The 20,119-nt window shown below is 33.0% G+C and overlaps 1 protein-coding gene across 5 annotated transcripts in view; it reads left to right on the forward strand.

Moving 5' to 3' along the window:
- Positions 1-20,119, forward strand: part of Rexo5 (RNA exonuclease 5) — a 41,783-nt gene that overhangs the window by 5,077 nt on the left and 16,587 nt on the right. For all 5 annotated transcript variants that reach the window (XM_025304762.1, XM_025304766.1, XM_025304765.1 and 2 more), the window contains 6 exons: positions 7,195-7,438; positions 7,535-7,733; positions 7,838-8,060; positions 14,941-15,085; positions 15,162-15,412; positions 16,770-17,169. In XM_025304762.1, the coding sequence (XP_025160547.1) occupies positions 7,195-7,438; positions 7,535-7,733; positions 7,838-8,060; positions 14,941-15,085; positions 15,162-15,412; positions 16,770-17,169 (1,462 nt within the window). The remainder of the gene's footprint in view (positions 1-7,194; positions 7,439-7,534; positions 7,734-7,837; positions 8,061-14,940; positions 15,086-15,161; positions 15,413-16,769; positions 17,170-20,119) is intronic.

The raw sequence follows: 20,119 nt of genomic DNA on the forward strand, positions 1-20,119 counted from the left end.
TTACTCTATGTATTTGATCGACTGTAGAATGTTTATTACGAAAGCCAAATTGATGATTAGGTATGTTCAACATAGGTTTTAGACGTTTAATGATTATTTTTTCAAGCAATTTGGATATCACAGGTAACAGAGATATTGGTCTATAGAATGCTGTTTCTTCTTCAGGCTTATCTGGTTTTTTGATCATGATGATCTGAGCTATTTTTAAACATTCTGGTACATACTCGAGTCGTATGCACGCATTAAACAAGTATGTTAACATAACTATCCCCTTTCTTGATAGTTCTTTAAGTATATTTGGTGTGATTTCATCAATGCCTGGTGTTTTTCTTGGATTTATGTTATTATCTATTACCTGGGCAATCTCTTTAGGTGTAACATATTCAATTTAAATATCATCATTGTACGTTTTGGTAAGCACAATTTTGGACTGTATGTCATTAGTTTTGAATACTTTAGATAGGTGACGTGCAAACATCTCTGCTTTTTCCTCATCTCTACGAGTCCACTTGCCATTTTCATCTTTAATTGGAGAGATTCTGGTTATAGGTCTCTTGAATCTTCTAATAGCTCTCCACAAAGAGTAATCAGAATCTTTGTCCGCAAAAAGGTTTCCCAAGTATCTTTCAAAATTTTTATTGTTTAAGTCTTTTATTAATCTATTTAGTTGATTACTGGTACGGTTGAACACATTCTTGTGCCCCGGATTTCTTGACTGTTGCCAAATTCTTCTTGCTCTTCTTTTTTTAATCAGTTCTCTTATCTCAGTTGGGTAGCATAAATCTTGGACCAGGGTGTTTTTAGGAGTCAGAGTCGATCTTTGCGCCGCTATGCGTATTGCTTCCACAAAGTTTTTCGTCTGTAGATTCAGGTCTTGAATTCAGGTTTTTAAGCCTCATTTTTAGATTAATAGTCTTGTCCACCTCCTCTCTAAATTTTTCCCAGTCAGTATGCTTGTTGGTAAGTGTATACTTCTTTTCTCTACGTATAACCATGCTACTTATTGTCATTAATACAGGTACATGATCAGATGAGAGATCTTCTATATTACCTACCTTCAAATAGTTATTTGAAATTCCTTTGGTAATATAGAAGTCTAAAAGATCAGGTGTCTTTTCTACATCTGTTGGCCAATATGTTGGTTTACCCGATGAGATGTAGTCACATTTGCAAGCATTTGTTGCTTTGAGTAGCTCTCTACCTTTCGATGTAGTTAGTCGCGATCCCCATTCTTTGTGTTTTGAGTTAAAGTCACCTCCGATTATGAATCGCGACCCTAGTTTAAGAAGAATTTTCTCGAACTGGTCTTTTTTAATGTTATGCCGAGGAGGACAATATGCGGCTGCTATATTAAGTTTTCTATTGTTCTGCTTGATAGTAATTATTGTCGCCTGTATGTAGTCTCTTCTGGTTTCCTCTTGTTGAAAGTGTTCTATATTATTTTTGATAATAATCGCTGTTCCCACGTGTGCTCGTCTACTGGGATGTATAGTATAATATACCGTGTAACCATAGATCTTCAGATAACTTTTGTCGGTAAAATGCGTTTCGGATATTAATGCTATATCTAAATTACTCATTCTAAGAAACACATCAAGTTCTCTACCGCGTTGCGCCAATCCATTTACGTTCCACGCTATGATACGAAGTGATGTATCCGTCATTTTTCCTTCTTTTTTTTTCTTCTTATTAGCGGTGTTGTAAGACTTGTGCATTATGGTTTCCTCCAGAAGATCGAGCCTACTTCTAGTGTCCATGATCATTTGTTGTACATTATTAAATAGATTCCATATGTCTTGTGTAGTAGGCTCTTTAACTTCAGCTGGCAATATAATTTGCTCAGCTGATGATTGCTCTAAATTTCTTTTGGCTGCTTCGATATATGTTTTAGGTGTAGTGGGAAATTCCGTCTTACTATGAGTCCCAATTTTTTGTTGAATGCGTTTCGTAGCCGTTGTTCTTGTCTTTTGTATTGCCGTCGCTTTGGTTTTATAAACTTCACACCCTTTCCAATTGGCTGTATGGGGTCCTCTACAATTGGCACATTTGCATGCTTCATTCCTTGGTTTCTTACATTCCAACGAATAATGACTTCCTCCGCATTTTACACATTTGGCTTGCCTCTGACAATAGTTTTGAGTATGTCCAAAACCTTGGCATCTTTTGCATTGCGGTATGTCTTTCTTTATCCTAGGCGGTTCTATTTTAATTTTGCAATAAAGCATATCAGTTAAATTATAGACTTCTTTGTTGTTTATTTTTGTAGTCAGGTCAACGTAGAATAGGGGTAGAGCGACCTTACTTTGCTCACCATTAGTTTTCTTTTTGATAACAATATTAGTTACTCGTATAACTTCGTGTCCAAGTTTTGTTAGTTCTTCCTCTATATCACTTGTTTTAGTTGTTGGATGTAGTCTTCTTATAACTATTTTATATGGTTTAGCTTGCTTGCACTGGTATGTATGGTAGTCCATGTTATGTAGGCTATGATCTTTTTGCATCTTTATTGTTTTTAGTAGATTTATAATGGCTCTATAATTATCACTATCTCCTACATTAACTTTGACTTCTCCATTTGCAAGCATTTTGAAGCTTGTACCGGTCTCTGCTTTTTGCAAAATTGCTTCTTTAAGTATATCAAAATTATTAACACCGCTAATAAATATTGGCGGAGGCAGATTTCCATTCTCATTACTGCTCCTGCTCTTCGCTTGCATTTGTTGTAGTTTATATTGTTCTGGCGATACTTCCGGTGACGAGTTTGCTTTTCGTTTTTTTTTTCCCTTTAACTTCTCTCCAAGAATCGCCTCCTGTTTCCCTGTCTAGCTCCTCCTCATCAGTTTCATATACTACTTTTTTTTTTATTTTTTCATCTTGTTGCATTAATTGTATCTTTTTTCCAGTTTACTAATTTCTTCTTCTGCTAGTTTCCATGCATTCCATAGGAATGTTTCATTTTGCGTTTGTGGTTTATATTCGTAAACCTTAGTATTTGGTCCATGCAGTAAATGGCCCTCTCCAGAATCCTTAGGGCCAGCCTCAATTGAGGGTGGATTGTCCAGCTTTTTGCCTGGTATACCACCTGGGGTAATATTTCCATTTGTTTTGTTCATTGCATTTTCCTTCTTGTTGGTCCACGGGAGGTATTTTATTTCCCTTCTACCCTTCGGCCTACGCCAACGAACATTCCTCAATCCGCCACCTGGGGACGCGCCCGATGGGGGTTTCAAGTTTCCCACATGGGTTTTGCAAAATAAAAAAAATTTTTTTTACCTAATTTGAAGCTTATTTTTTTCCAAATTCAACCATATATGATAAAGTTATGTTACGAGATATCATTCTCGAAAATTAATTATAAACGCTTCCATATATACGCTTATCCGTACTATGTGTGTAAGTCATTATCGCCGAAACAATAAGATATATGAAAAATGTTTATGTAAAATTTTTACCTATGTTTTCTATGTATTTATAACTGCATATTGTGTATATTTAGAATTGTAAAAAAATTTTTAAATAATTTAAAAAATTTAAATTAATAAGAATTTTTTAAATATATCCCCAGCTCTCTTATTATTTCTTTAACATTTAATTTCTTCTATAAAAATTAAAAATTTTATTCTAAAATTATCTATTTACTATAATACTTATAATAAAATTATTTTACAATTGAATCTTGAAAATATATATGTCGCAATAGTTGGCATAAACAATTTATATCTTACGTTAAAAAATTAAGATAAGATTATGTGTACGTGTTCCAGATATGTTAACAGTATAAATTTTTTCATGTAGCGATCTAATACTCAGTCAGCACACACTGTCTTTTCGTTATATAATCAAATCTGTTATTCATCTTTACACATTATATTTTTGAATAACGTTTTATAATTTTTTCTCTTACAATTATTTTTGTTCTTACATCTTACATTTTGTTTATTTGTTATTTACACAATGAATTTATTTACATTTTATATTATTTACTCATTATACACATTACAATAATGATATTCGACAAAAAAATGTTTTAAGCATAATGATTTCTTGCACCAAGAACATCTTACTACAGCTATATTATTGCAACCTTCAATATCACATTTTGTTGATGTTTCGTCAAAACTAAATTTTACTGGATTTTCAAATTCTTCTGGTCTTTCGTATAACCACTTTTAAACCACGAATATTTAATAAATTAAATAAGTTTTGATATCGTGGGGATGATAATTGATTATGTATCAAAGATTGCAATTTTATTATATTATTTCGTTCATGTAAATTTATATTACTTTCCAATAATAAAACCGTATCTGAAAATCTTTTAGCAAAATTTTTCCAAATTCTGAATCCATAAACATCTAATGATTGTATTTTCCCTGTAGTTCCTTTCGGTATTATCATAGTAGTAATATGTGTTCCTGGAGGGGTTAAATCCGAAATAGTATTGGGGCAATGTCCAGTCCATGAATCGATAAGAAGAACGCTATTAGGACCAATATTTGCAAAATAAGCTTCTTCTAACCACATTTTAAAATAATCTGTAAAAAATATAAACGATATAATAGTTTTTAAAACTCTTATTAAATTATAAAGTGAAATAAGTTTATTAAAGAAAATAGTTAGAAAAGAAAATACTTGATGTCATTTTACCAGATTTCGATGCTTTTACAATGACATTTTCTGGTTTAAATAAATTTTCTTCTACTCTTGGTCCAAATTTACCTACACTAGCTTCTTTTAATACAATAAATAAAGGTATATAAACAACAAATTGCCATTACAGAATATTATTGGTTGTATCGTATATGAATGGGTTGTTGATGATATAGATTGCATGACACGTTCTACTTTCTTTTTTCCTGGTTAGACAATGATCTTCTAGAATGAATTTCCAATTGGAAACCACTTTGATCTGAATTGTAAATATTTTCAGATCCAAATTGTTCAATAAGAGGTTTTACTGTTTCCAGAAAATCATCAGCTGATTTTTGCAAATCAACAGAATCTTCTAATGTTCTTCTAGTGATAAACTTCGTAACTTTTCTTGAAACAATTCGGTGAGACTTCTTGAATCTTGCTATCCAACTGTGAAATGCTTTAAATATAGGATTTAAATTTCCTATTTCTTCTTGAGCTTGTAAAGCCCATCTTTTTAGCTTAATATCATGAACCATGAATCCTGATTTAACAGCTACAGTAAATTTATCGTGTGTAAATTTGGATATGTAAGATAATTTTTCTATACGACTTCCACCTGAATTTATTTGTTCTTCCCATCGCCTTAACTGACGTTCTGAACTCTCTGACTGAGATGAAACTCTTCTAAATTTACTTTGCACTACTTTTAAAGGACGATTTCTTTTTTGTCATTACTGTTTTTATTAATATCTCGATGTCGCCAAAACTCAACAGCTCGTCTTTTATAAAAACTGTCAAAATTTGTATCATCATTTGAACAATGAGGATGAGAATTTAAATTATCTTCATTCCATGCTTCTTCATCTTCAGTTATTTTAGAACTATGTAATTTATAATGTTCTTCATAATCGAGATATATTTCTTCCGTTACTTCCATAATGAAAAACACCATCCAGCAATAATTTTTGTATCTTTTCCTTTAATTCCTTTTCTGCTTCAGTTACTGGCGTTTCTGTTAGATATATTGAATTTATTGACATCAATAAAAGTCTAACAACGTTAAGCAGATTGATAATCATTTCCAAAGATGTTAAATTTTGCTTTCTGTTGCAATATAAAAACAGTTTACATAGATATGATTACAATGAGAAGACTACACTGACTGTGGGAATTATGCTGCTATTGTACATGAAACAATATATATTATCAACTTATCTAGAACACATACACATAATCTTATCTTTTAAAGTAAGATATAAATTGTTTACGCCAAATATTGCGATATGTATTTTTTCGCAAAGATTTAATTGTAAAATAATTTAATTAGAACTTATTTGGAACATGTACACATAATCTTATCTTAATTTTTTAACGTAAGATATAAATTGTTTATGCCAATTATTGCGACATGTATATTTTCAAGATTCAATTGTAAAATAATTTTATTATAAGTAGGTAATTTTAGAATAAAGTTTTTAATTTTTATAGAAAAAATTAAATGTTAAAGAAATAATAAGAGAGCTGGGGATATATTTAAAAAATTCTTATTAATTTAAATTTTTTAAAATTATTAAAAAATCTTTTTACAATTCTAAATATACACAATATGTAGTTATAAATACATAGAAAACAGATAAAAATTTTACATAAACATTTTTCATATATCTTATTGTTCCGGCGATGATGACTTACATACATAGTACGGATAAGTGTATATATGGAAGCGTTTATAATTAATTTTCGAGAATGATATCTCGTAACATAACTTTATCATATATGGTTGAATTTGGAAAAAAATAAGCTTTAAATTAGGTAAAAAAATTTTTTTTTATTTTGCAAAAAAAATTAAGTGGTGGGGGTTCTTAAAAAAATAAAAATAAAAAATTTTTGTTCATATAACTTTAAAGTATTCTTCAAGCGATTAAATTTTCATTACATGTTTTTTTTTCTATCACTTATAGTTTAGCAGATATTCGATTCTAAAGAAAAATACCGTTTTTCTTTAAAGGGGTGTTTCACCCTTTAAAACTCAATATTCGCACATATAAAAAAATACGTGTCTTTTAGATTTGTGTATTTAACAACATATTTGAAGGAGAATCAAATCGGTTCCGGACAGTTGTGACATGTCCCTTGTGAGTTCAGTATCAGTTGTGCGACTAATGCCCGTTTCTACCATCTGTGGTGAACTTAACCAGCTGGTTATTCCATTGCAATTAACCAATCGTACTTGTTAAATCCTGACACAACGACAGATGTAATTGGTCAGTCCCGCTATAACAACCAATCGATCAAGTTAATCAAGGTTGGTAGAAACTGGCATATAAAGAACAGATCAGTCTGCATTACTGGCATGACAGATTTCCTAACCTCGTATGTGTTATTTTTTATCACTTTATAACTTTCGATCCGTTTGAGAGCGACACTTTTTTCTTTCAAATTCGCGTTCTACGCACCAAAATACACAATTGTACAAAGTTTCAGCGAAACTGGTGAGGAGGCCCGTATTCTTCACAATTACCTATAATATAAATCAATTATAATGTTAATGTTACCCAGATTAAATGGTGAAGAATATGCAATCTTGAAACAAGAACTGAGAGAACGTAAAAAGAGGCTTACAACAATTCCAAGGCTTACTCTTAAAGCAGGTGGTGAAAATGCTACTTTAGAAGCAAGTAAAGTGGGAAAGAGGATACCTATATTTCTCAGTGATGTGCAACATCTTCTGCTATACTCATTACTCGGGAATTATTCTCCCTATCTACCATCACGATGGTGTCAATTGGAGAAACACAATAAAGTAACAATATCTATCATACTATTGTGTGATTCTAGATATTCTTTTAGAGAACATTTAAATTATGTTTGATAAATCGTAGTACCTTTCTTCTCACAGGTATCCCACACTGTAGTTTTTGTGATTGAAGGATTATCTTTGTATCATTTTGTGGCGCACGAGAGCATGTTTCCACACATAACAAACAACTTAAAATACCAGTTGGAGGTAGTAACACCTGCTATCTACGGAGCATCTATAATAGAAGAACTTGCAGCTGTTCCTTTAACAGGAACACAGAGTTCTAAATTAATCAAACGTTCGTATATATCTGCTCCTATCATTGCATTTATGTATGCATAACACTGTGTATACGTATATGTGCATGCATGTGTGTACTCCTGACATTTCTATAATTTTCAGAATATGGTTCTTTGGAAACTGCTTTACAAACTACTGGAAATGTTATAAGATTATTAAAAACTATATTCCCAGTATGTCCTATAAATGATAATAAAATGGAAATGGAAGCTTGCAAAAATTTACCACAATCCGACAAATTCTGCAGAACAAAACTGCTCTTGTCACTGTGGCAAATGGTGGAAGAAAATTACCCTGTACCTTTGAAAGGAATTTTAGCAGAAAAGTAAGTACATAGATTACATTATCAAGAGGCACGGTAGTGCCTTGCGCCAAGTTCAAGCACAACGAATTTGCACCCGAACGGCGCGAGGCACACCGTGCCTATATTACGCGAAACTGCGAGTTGAAACGAGGTGAGATATTCATATCTTACCAATGGCTGAACCGATCGAGGGTTTTTAGTCTCAATCGATTCGGCCTTAAAAAATAGGAAGAAAAGTGTTCTTATGCTTTTTGTGTACGTTATCTCTAAGTAGAGGCATTTTAAGATAAAGACTGAATTACGGAAAATTTCGATTCAGTAAGAAAGAAACGTCGGACGCAGAGGAATGGGGATATGCGTGCACATTGCTTTCCCGACACTAGGGGCGCTACGAGAGCGCTGAAGAAGCAGACAGCAGAGAATGCGAGCGAATAAGCGAGAAATATGTTAGAATATAGTATAAGAGAAAACGTGCGAGAGAGAGAGAGAGAGAGAGAGAGAGAGAGAGAGAGAGGAGTGAGAGAAAGTGAGAGGGAGAGAAAAAGAAGTGAGAGAAATAAGAGTGATAGAGCAAGGAGTAGCAGAGAGAGAGAGAGAGAGAGAGAGGGGGAAGTGAGGGAGAGAGGAGAGAGAGAGAGGAATCAGAGAAAGGAGTGAGAGAGAGGAGGGAGAGGGAAGGATGAGGGAGAGAGAAAGAGGGGGAGGGAGAGAGGGAGAAAGAGACAGAGTGGGAGGGAAGGGAGAAAGGGCAGAAGGTGAGGGAGGAGAGTGAGAGAGGGAATGTTTAAAAATAATAATGTGAAAATTATTAAGCACGGTATGTTTGTCGCCCGTCATGTTTGATTGCCGGTCAGCTGATGCTGAGCAAACGATATGATGGACCGTGCTGTCAAAAAATCAATAAAAAAGATATCTTTTTAAAGGTTACTATTATTCAAGAAAAACTTAATAACAAAAAATGTACGTAACATAAGTTTTTACATGTAAAATTTATAAAACTTACGTTTTTAAACAAAAAGGTAAAAAAAGACGCCAAGTACAAGCGTAACACATATTGTGTTATTTTTAGAAATTTCAAATTCAAATTATTTTTTTAAGGTATATATGTGTACATAACATAAGTTTTTACAAGTAAAACTTATAATAAAACTATAATAAAACTCTACAACACTATTCTATTGTACAAAAGAAGTGATATATTAAAATAATATCGCCAACTGAGAAACCGAACATATATACAGGGTGTCTTATAACAAATCTGGCAGAGCTCGTGAAGACATAGAGCGGGTTAAGACAAATATAAAAGTCCCATACCGTTTTGTGAAATTCGCAATAATTATCAAGTTATTAATGACAAAAATCTGAGGAATGAGCGCGCACCGAGACGTTATGGGAGGAGCATTTAGCCGCTCAGGCTAGAGAGCGTTGTCTAGTCGACAAAGGAACTGTTGCCGGCGCGCGGCGAGACGAAGGACAACGCACCAATGTTCATGTCCTTACCTCGCCGCTCCTACATCCCGCCGCACCGCGTCTAAGCTCGCGCCGATATGGCCGCCGAATATTCGCGTTTACAATTACGAGATTATTTTATGAGGTACCACAGATAGCTCATATTGAATTGTAAATTGTAAAGTTTAAGGTTCAAAAGTTCTTTGATCAAGGAAAACATCGAAAAGAAAAAAGCGATAGAGAGCGATGAGATCTACAGAGATTCTCATTGTTTTCTATCGCAATCTATCATTTTGCTGCATCGGATCCGAAAGAAATGATATCGCGTAAAAATAAAGTACGATGAACACTTTTCATCGTATTCTATTGTACTCTATCGTTAGGAGAATATTTAATTGTCAGAGTATGATAGAATTCGCGTAAAGACTCATCGTGTCCTATTGTACCTAGGAATCAATATTATGCCGAGTATCGTTGGTACACCATTGACAACGATGGTCCTCTTTTCGCAATTGTACGATATAGAACTTTCAGTTTCTTCTGTCGTTAATATACCACTGATAAGAATTACGATATAAGACAACAATTTATGCGTGATACATGGTAAAAATGTTTGGTCCATATGATACAACTTGCAAATGAAATATGAACGATACAGAGAAATATTAACTGAAAATATTAACACTCAATCTAATTTATCAAGGTTTATGGTTAACTTAAACAAAATTGTGCTATTCTCAATCAAAATTTCTTAATCGTTCTCTCTTTCTCTCTCTCATTTCGTCAGAAAATTGGTTCATTCAACCAAACATATTTTCCATGTAGACTTGAATAAAACGATAGGACACGATGAGTCTCTACGCGAATTCTATCATACTCTGACAATTAAATATTCTCCTAACGATAGAGTACAATAGAATACGATGAAAAGTGTTCATCGTACTTTATTTTTACGCGATATCATTTCTTTCGGATCCGATGCAGCAAAATGATAGATTGCGATAGAAAACAATGAGAATCTCTGTAGATCTCATCGCTCTCTATCGCTTTTTTCTTTTCGATGTTTTCCTTGATCAAAGAACTTTTGAACCTTAAACTTTACAATTTACAATTCAATATGAGCTATCTGTGGTACCTCATAAAATAATCTCGTAATTGTAAACGCGAATATTCGGCGGCCATATCGGCGCGAGCTTAGACGCGGTGCGGCGGGATGTAGGAGCGGCGAGGTAAGGACATGAACATTGGTGCGTTGTCCTTCGTCTCGCCGCGCGCCGGCAACAGTTCCTTTGTCGACTGGGCCAGCTGAGGTCCCTAATATGCATCACTGCTGGGCAGTGCTCTCTAACCTGAGCGGCTAGATGCTCCTCCCATAACGTTTTGGCGCACGCTCATCCCTCAGATTTCTGTCATTAATAACTCGATAATTATTGCGAATCTCACAAAACGGTATGGGACTTTTATATTCGTCTTAACCCGCTCTATGTCTCCACGAGCTCTGCCAAATTTGTTATAAGACACCCTGTATATGATTATTGTATACTTAATATTTTTAGAAATCTCAAATTCAAATTATTTTCTTTTTTTAAGATATATATTATGTACATAACATAAGTTTTTACAAGTAAAACTTATCAAATTATTTTTCTTTTAAAACATATATGTACATAACATAAGTTTTTACAAGTAAAAATTATATCGTTACAAGTAAAAATTATATCGTGTTATAAAAATTTAACACGTTTATTAATAGTTTATTAATAGTGACAATATTAAAAAGAAATATTAGGTGCGCAACTAAATTTCCGGGTTTTTTTGATCAATGAAAAATGGAAAATTTCAAGAGAAATACAAAAAATAGTTTGTTCAAAATATTGTCCCTCGCTAGCTACACATTTTTGCCATCTCTCTGGCAATACATGAATACCGCGACGATAAAACGACGCGTCTTTGGACCGAAACCATTCATCCAACCAATTTTGCATTTCTTCGAAATTGGCCAAGTGTTGTCCAGCCAAGCCATGCGCCATCGACCGGAACAAATGATAATCGGAAGGGGCCAAGTCTGGCGAATATGGCGGGTGCGGTAGCAGATCCCATTTCAGCGTTTTGATAGTGTCCTGGATCATGGAAGTGCGATGGCACGGAGCGTTGTCATGCTGCAATATCACTCGTTCGTGTCTCGTGTCCCATTCTGGCCGTCTTTCGAGCAATGCATGGTTCAAATTGATCAGTTGTTGTCGGTAGCAATGCCCATTGACAGTTTTGCCCGGTTTCAGCAGCTCATAGTACACGATTCCTTTCTGGTCCCACCAAACGCAGAGCATTGTCTTCTTTCCGAAGCGATTTGGCCGTGCCGTCGATGTTAATGCTTCGCCAGGTGAAAGCCACGATTTTTTGCGTTTGGGATTCTCGAAATATATCCACTTCTCATCGCCAGTAACAATTCGATGCAGGAAACTCTTTCTTTCATGCCGCAAAAGCAAAATTTCGGAAGTGGCTCTTCGATTTTCCATCTGTCTCTCAGTCAACTCATGCGGCACCCATTTTCCTTCCTTTTGAATTTTTCCCATGGCATGTAAACGTTTGGAAATACCTTAGCGAGTCATGTTTAATGCCTCCGCAAGTTGATCTTGTGTTTGCGTATCATCTTCATCCAATAACGCTTGCAGATCGGCGTTCTCAATTCGCAGATCCTGTTTTTGATCTTCCGGAGCGCTCCTTGTCCTCAGTGTCGAAATCGCCACTTCTGAAGCGTTTAAACCAATCTTCGCAGGTAGTTTTCGATGGTGCATGTTCGCCGTAGGCCTCCTCAAGCAAACGACGTGCTTCAGCTGCACTTTTTTTCAAGTTAAAGCAGAAAAGCAAAGCTTCCCGCAAATGCTGTTTATTTGGCACAAAACTCGACATCTTCGTTGTTAGAAAAAATATTTTTGCGTTGCGATATGTGTTGGTATTACGACTGGTTATTGTTAAAAGATGTCCAAGCTATAAAAAAACACAACTTCAGACATGTATGTCGACTACGATGTGTCGTTAGCGCCATCCATGTGTGAAACCCGGAAACTTAGTTGCGCACCTAATATCTATTTAAGGGTTATTATTATTCAAGGACCTAATTACAAAAGATGTCCATAACGTAAATTTTTACATATAAAATTTATAATTATTTATTAGAACACTGAGTTATATGGTTATTTTACTTGTTATTATAACAAATTATTTATTATAACAATGCAATAAAAAATATTTAATACAAAAAATCTTAGCGCGGCTGCACCAAAAACTGTATCGAACTAAAACTTGTTTAATACGTATATGACAGCATTTTTATTAGAATAAAATGTACTTGTAAATTCTCTCTATACATTTACGGTGTAATGTTTTATTTAAGTTTATATAGAATAATTATGTAATTTGACTTTTATGTACATACATCTTCGATATAGTTTTTGGTGCAGCCGTGCCAAGATTTTTTGTATTAAATATTATTTATTGCATTGTTATAATAAATAATTTGTTATAATAACAAGTAAAATAATAAATAATGATAAATTTTACATGTAAAATTTATGTTATGGACATTTTTTGTAGTTAGATTCTTGAATAATAATAACCTTTAAATAGATACTTTTTTTTAAATATTGGCACTATTAATAAACTATTAATAAACGTGTTAAATTTTTATAACACGATATAATTTTTACTTGTAAAAACTTATGTACATATATATTTTAAAAGAAAAATAATTTGATAAGTTTTACTTGTAAAAACTTGTTATGTATTGGGTGAGTGCAAAAGTTCTGCGGAGTTTGTGAGTAAAAGTCACACAGTGATTAGGCAAACAAAAATCTTTATTCAATCAATGATATATTCCCCATCGTTTTCTATAATCTTTTCCCAACGTTCTGGCAGCATACGGATGCCTCGATCATAAAAACTGCGCGGTTTAGATTCGAAGAACGAAGAGACGCCGCTTTTTAAGGCCTCCAAAGAGTCAAAGTTTTTTCCATTTAAATAATTTTGCAATGACCGGAACAAGTGATAGTCAGATGGTGCGATATCAGGAGAATACGGTGGATGTGTTAAGACATCCCATTTCAGGCTCTTCAGTTTACGCAGCGTCTTTTTCGAAACGTGTGGTCTGGCGTTGTCGTGATGAAAGACGACTCCCTTGCGATTTGACAAAATCGGACGTTTCTCTTTTATTTCTCGATTCAGATTGGTTAATTGGCGACAGTACTTGTCCGAATCAATCGTTTCGCCAGCGGGGAGAAGCTCGAAATAAATTATGCCCTTGCAATCCCACCAAACAGAGAGCATCACCTTCATCGGGTGCAAACTGGCCTTTGGCATTGCGTCACCATGCTCACCTGATTGTTTTCATGTCCGTTTGCGCTGAACATTGTTGTAGAGGACCCATTTCTCATCGCCCGTCACTAGTCGATCCAAAAACGACTCGTTATTGAGCCGCCCGAGTAAAGAAACGGCTGCAGAAATTCGCTTGATTTTGTTCTTCTCGGTCAGCAAATGGGGCACTCATATATCGAGCTTCAAATCGAATCCCATCTTTTTTAAACGCCGAAAAGCGGTTGATCGGTCAACGTAGTGCTGTAGCAACTTCTTCTGTTGAAATTCGCGGATTATTGAGCACTAAAGTACGCAAAACATCGTCATCAATGTCAGAAGGTCGACCAGAGCGTGGCTCGTCTTCAAGGTTAAATTCTCCGCGCCGAAATTTAGCAAACCATTTTTCCACACTTCGTTTAGCTGGTGCTTCATCCTGATAAACATCCTGAATGTTTTTTACGGCTGCGGCAACGTTTATTCCCTTCCGAAACTCGTAAAGCATAACATACCGTAAATGCACCTTATCGATACTCATTTTTAAAGTGATATTTCTCGAAGCAGTTTGTATGAAAACAAATGATTTTTTTTTTAATAACAGCTGAAGACGTCACCTTTCCAACGTTATATAATATGTAGATGGAAGTATTAATGACAACACTTTACGACGCTTATAACTCCATCTATTGAAACTCCGCACGAACTTTTGCACTCACCCAATACATAATATATATCTTAAAAAAAGGAAATAATTTCAATTTGAGATTTCTAAAAATATCAAGTATACAATAATCATATATATATGTTCGGTTCTTCAGTTGGCGCTACTGTTTTAATATATCACTTCTTTTGTACAATAGAATAGTGTTGTAGAGTTTTATTATAGTTTTATTATAAGTTTTACTTATAAAAACTTATGTTATGTACACATATATACCTTAAAAAAATAATTTGAATTTGAAATTTCTAAAAATAACACAATACGTGTTACGCTTGTACTTGGCGCCTTTTTTTAAAAAGGCGCCTTTTTTGTTTAAAAAGGTAAGTTTTATAAATATGAATTACATCGTCATAGTATAAACTCGTAATTATGTATGTATTCCAGATACAATTCATATGTATTGACAAAGGACCATTACAAAGAAGCTATAGCAACGTCTCCGATGTTCGCTTTAGATTGCGAAATGTGCAGGACAACCATAGGTGATCTGGAACTTACGAGAATTAGTATTGTGGATGAGAAACTAAATGTAAGTATAACATTTTAGGTATTTGCGCGTTGTGAAAAAATTTATACACATAAATATGTTTTAACTTTTATCATAGATTATTTATGACAGCCTAGTGAAACCAGATAATGAGATAACGAATTATCTGACTTGCTACAGCGGTATTACCAAAGAAATGTTGGAAGACGTTACGGTTAGATTAAGTGACGTTCAGTCTGTATTAAGAACTATACTTCCTCCGGATGCGATTCTCGTGGGACAAAGTTTGAACTCTGATCTCCACACATTGCAAATGATGCATCCTTATATCATTGACACTTCAGTGATATTCAACGTAACTGGTGATAGGTAATATCACAAACTATAAATATTACATATACCATTATGCATAATATATAATACAAAACAATTATGATTTGAGTAGATTCATAAACAGCTTTCATTTCTCTTCAGTTTTTTATATAATATTAATTTATATAATAATTTCTTATGCAATATTTTTTACAACAAAACAATATATATTCTGATATTTTAGATTTTAACAGTTTAGACATGTTTGACTTAGTTTCTGAGTTTGTATTGCGTCTATTGTGGATTTGTTTATAATATTTCGTAGATATTTCAATTCATTTCAGGGAGGGGAACAACCTGAAATTGTTGATCTTCCTGTGGGCTTCTCTTTTATATGTGTATGTTTGAGAATATGTATGTTTATATATGTGATGTTTGAGAATTTTCATATTTTCTTTTTAAGATTTTATCAATTATTTTTGTAACTTTTTATATGTGTGAAGAGAAGAAAGTTGTTCTCATTTAGACATTCTAACAAAACCAATACATAGCAAAATAGACAATTCAAAAATACCAACCATCATTCTTCCATACATACAAGGAGTCAGACAAGATCAGCAGAATCTTAAAAAACATAACATAAGCTATGTACAAACTTCCAATAAAAATCGAACAATTTCTCAATAACCTAAAGAACAAAATATTATTAAATGTATTAGAAATTAATAAAATTCCTTGCACATGGTAAAATTTGCATAGAAGGAAAAGTGAGATGGTTAATACACGTAAAGGATCAGCAATCTGCAGTCAGGCTGAAATATTTAACACAACTTGCATTATCAGAATATCGTGTAATAACATATGATACAATCTTATTTGATCAATTTTCAATTTTAACTAACAATTAAAACTAATGTCTACTTCTCTCGCAAATACAGGGAATTTATAAACAACCCGGTAACCTAAACAAAGAGCCACCTAAAATCAGTCTAGTGTGTGACTCCAGATTTTTAAAGAATCCATTACCATTCTGTTTTCTTACCTTTCCTCTCTCTTTAATAAACTAGTCCTTTTCTATCAACTAATCAATCAATATGTATTTAATTATTCTCAAAAATGCTCATATAAGAGAAAATCAACAATTTAACAGTTTCAAATTGTTCTTGAAAAAATGAATCGGGGTATTCATGAAACATCGAAAGAAATGGATGGCGGTATATATCCGGAAAACAAATCAAACTTAATATATATTTATCGATATTATAATTATTTATTTAAACGGTAACTTATTGATTTTTTTTCTACACGTGTTCAGAGAAAGAAATATTTGACGTTTTACTTAAGTAGAATATAATTTTAAATTTATAATAGTTTCTTATAATATCTTATAATAGTTTCACTGACATTTAACTAGGTATAGGAAAACAAAGCTGCGAATTTTGGCGCAGGAATTTCTCGGGGAAAGTATTCAAATGAATCCAACAGGACACTGTTCAGCAGAGGATTCAAAGGCTTCTATGAAATTGGTCCAGTTAAAATTAGCAAATAGCGTAAATTATGGGGATGCAGTATTGCTCGGTGATTGCAACATGGAAGTGTTAAAAATGAAAGTCAATACAGAGACGATATCACAAAGAATGTTGCAGAAGTTGGAAGCTAAAAAATATGCTATGTCGATATTTAGTCATTTAACAAAGGACAAAACCACTGCCGCCATCGTGGGCAAGGAGGAAGTATTATCGGAATATGCCAAATATTTAGAGAGTTCCTCCTTGAATGTTATGAATGATGAAAATTTTACTAAAGACGATAAAGTAAGTATGCACTTCTGAACACAATAAATATTGCTTTTGACGGATTAACAAGATATTAACACATGTTAAGATTATTAGCTTGAACATTCGAAAAATTTTAGCCATTGCATATTGTTATTAAAAAATTATTAACGAACGCAGACTGAAAAACGTAATAATTAACTTTATTTATTTATAATATAAATAGTAATATAATCTGTTCTAATTGCATGACTCTATATATTGTTTTTACCTACAGGAAATTCCGCTAATGCATTCTTATTACTTAAACATAGTGGTATCGAAAATTTCTAACCAGACATATTATGTCTGAATATTCCTGCTTCATGACTGTTCAGTAAATCGGCAACAATGCTCTAAACTGCTTGTCACCATTTGACGACTTTACATCTAATGTTTGTACAACGCAAAGTTGCAGACAATGTTGATACTTAAAATGTTTATTAGATATTTTTAATAAGAGAAAATATACGTAGAATAATAATCTGCCGGGAATTTAAAAAGTCATGTAAAAATAAATTTAATATAAAAATAGATTAAGATGGATATAAGTAATGACAGGCTAATATAAAATTAAACTTTAAAATGAAGACATAGATATATCGATTATTAACTTGCCATTATTTATCTTTTAACCTTCTTATTTTACATTAAATTTATTTTTACATGGCAATTTTCAGATAGATAGATCGTTTGATAGATTGTTCTGAGTATTGCTTCTTTTTATTGGAAATATGTAATACATATTTGAAGCAATTTATCGACAACACCTGTATCTTTCATATTATACAAGTTAAACATAAAGCCATTAAACTAATACATGTGATAACAGATTGGCAGCTTTGGAACACCGATTTACATTGCCAATTTATCGAGTATAATTATAAAGCATGAATATTTAAATATGATACCCGTGATTTGGTTGGAAATTTTTGATATCATATATCTATATCATATATCATATCTATATTCAGGTGAAAAAAAATATATATGTATATATATATATATATCTCAAGAGACACGGTAGTGTCTCGCGCCAAGTGCTCGCGAGAGCGAAGCGATACGCACGGGCCGTGAGACCGGCCGTGTCTCTACGCGAAGCACTTAGTTGATCCGAGGTAAGATTATCGTACCGCTCAAATGACTAATCTGATCGAGTTCTAAGTGAGCTCAATCGATTCCTTAGGGTCGATTTACATAATAAAACTGTCTTTATTTTTTTCCTACGTGCACTATAAGTCGAGAATTTTTAATATTAAAGTCAGAATCGCTAACTTTTCACGATTAAGAAACGTCGTCCAAAAAATGTCCAGTCGCATACCTTTCTCTATTAAATGGCGCTACAGGCAGTGATGCCAGACAGATAGCAATGCGGCTTTGCAAGCAGCTGTTTATATGATAAATGATGACATATACAGGTTAAGTTCCCCTTGGACGCTTTCGTATTGATTCGTATTGACAAAATATTTGTCTATCATTATTATTTATTCAAGAGACACGATAGTGTCCCAAGTGCACACAGGAGCGAAGCGGTTTTATATGTGAGATACTCAGATCCATTTTTTGACTTAGATACGCATTAATTAATACTTATCATCTGAAACTTGTCTCATTATAAAATACTGAGATGATTATTTAAAATTTGATTTAAATAAATGTAAATATCACATTATGGCTGCGTTCCGATATTCACTGTCAGCACTAAAAATCTATAGTATACGTGACGCAAACTATGTATTTTCAGTACTGGCAGTGAATATCGGAACGCAGCCTATGTATCATTTAACTGAAACATTTGAATCAAACTTTGAATAATCATCTGAATATTTTATAATGAGACAAGTTTCAGATGACAAATATTAATTAATGCATACCTAAGTCAAATGAGATCTAAGTATCTTACACTTGATGTAGGTAACAAATATAACTGAATTCTTTATGTTAAACTTAAGAATATATGTAGAATATATGTGCATGAGATACGTATCATCCAACTGACAAGAAAAAGATCTTTAAAACTTGATGAAAATGTTAGCAATTCAGTACTTTTTATAATAATTAATTACTGCTTTAATTACCAGAGTGGTATCAAATAGTTTTTGAGTACTGTTCAGTTACTGTTACAGTTGCACTTAAAGTGATTAATATCCATAGTAAATATTTGCTGAAAAAAGAAAGCTTTTATCCTTCTAATGTAACAGTACTACGCAGTGTGTATTCATTGTTTATTGAAAAACTTGCTATCACTATTATTAATTCTACAAAAACTTCTACAAAAAAAATTCTACAAAAAAATAGTATAATATAATTAAAACTTTTATAGTTATAAATGCATGTAGAATACAAATATTTGAGGTAAGCGATATCAACCTGTCAAGAATAAGATCTTCAAAACTTGCTATCACCACTCACCACTATTAATTCTGCAAGAACTACTTGTCACCACTCTGATAATTTGAGGAGTATTATAGGAAGTATTGATATCGATGAGATTTTTATCAAGTTTTGAAGATCCTATTCTTGATAGGTTAATGTCGCTTACTTTGTACATGTGTATTCTATGTGCATTTACAAGGTAATCATAAGTTTTAATTATATTATACTATTAATAAAAAATGTGGTTTACTTGTAAAACATGTAGAATACATGTGCAAGAGGTAAGCGACATTGAATTATCAAGAAAAGGATCTTCAAAACTTGGGTTAAACGTTACCAACTCAGTACTATTTTAATAATTTAAATAATGTAAAAACCACATGTTACCACTCTGGTAATTTAAGCAATAATGAATCTACAGGAGGTTGTCAATTAATGTCGCAAAAAAATTGTTATGGTCAAAACAAAAAAGGAAAGAAAGCACAACTTAACATAGGGGATCTGTAACATAGGGGATTAAAATAACGCTGTAACATAGACAACTAAAATTTATTGCAGTCTTATATCGTCTCTT

The sequence above is a fragment of the Harpegnathos saltator genome, unplaced genomic scaffold (genome assembly GCF_003227715.2).
Source record: "Harpegnathos saltator strain DR-91 unplaced genomic scaffold, Hsal_v8.6 scaffold649, whole genome shotgun sequence".
Classification (NCBI taxonomy): domain Eukaryota; kingdom Metazoa; phylum Arthropoda; class Insecta; order Hymenoptera; family Formicidae; genus Harpegnathos; species Harpegnathos saltator.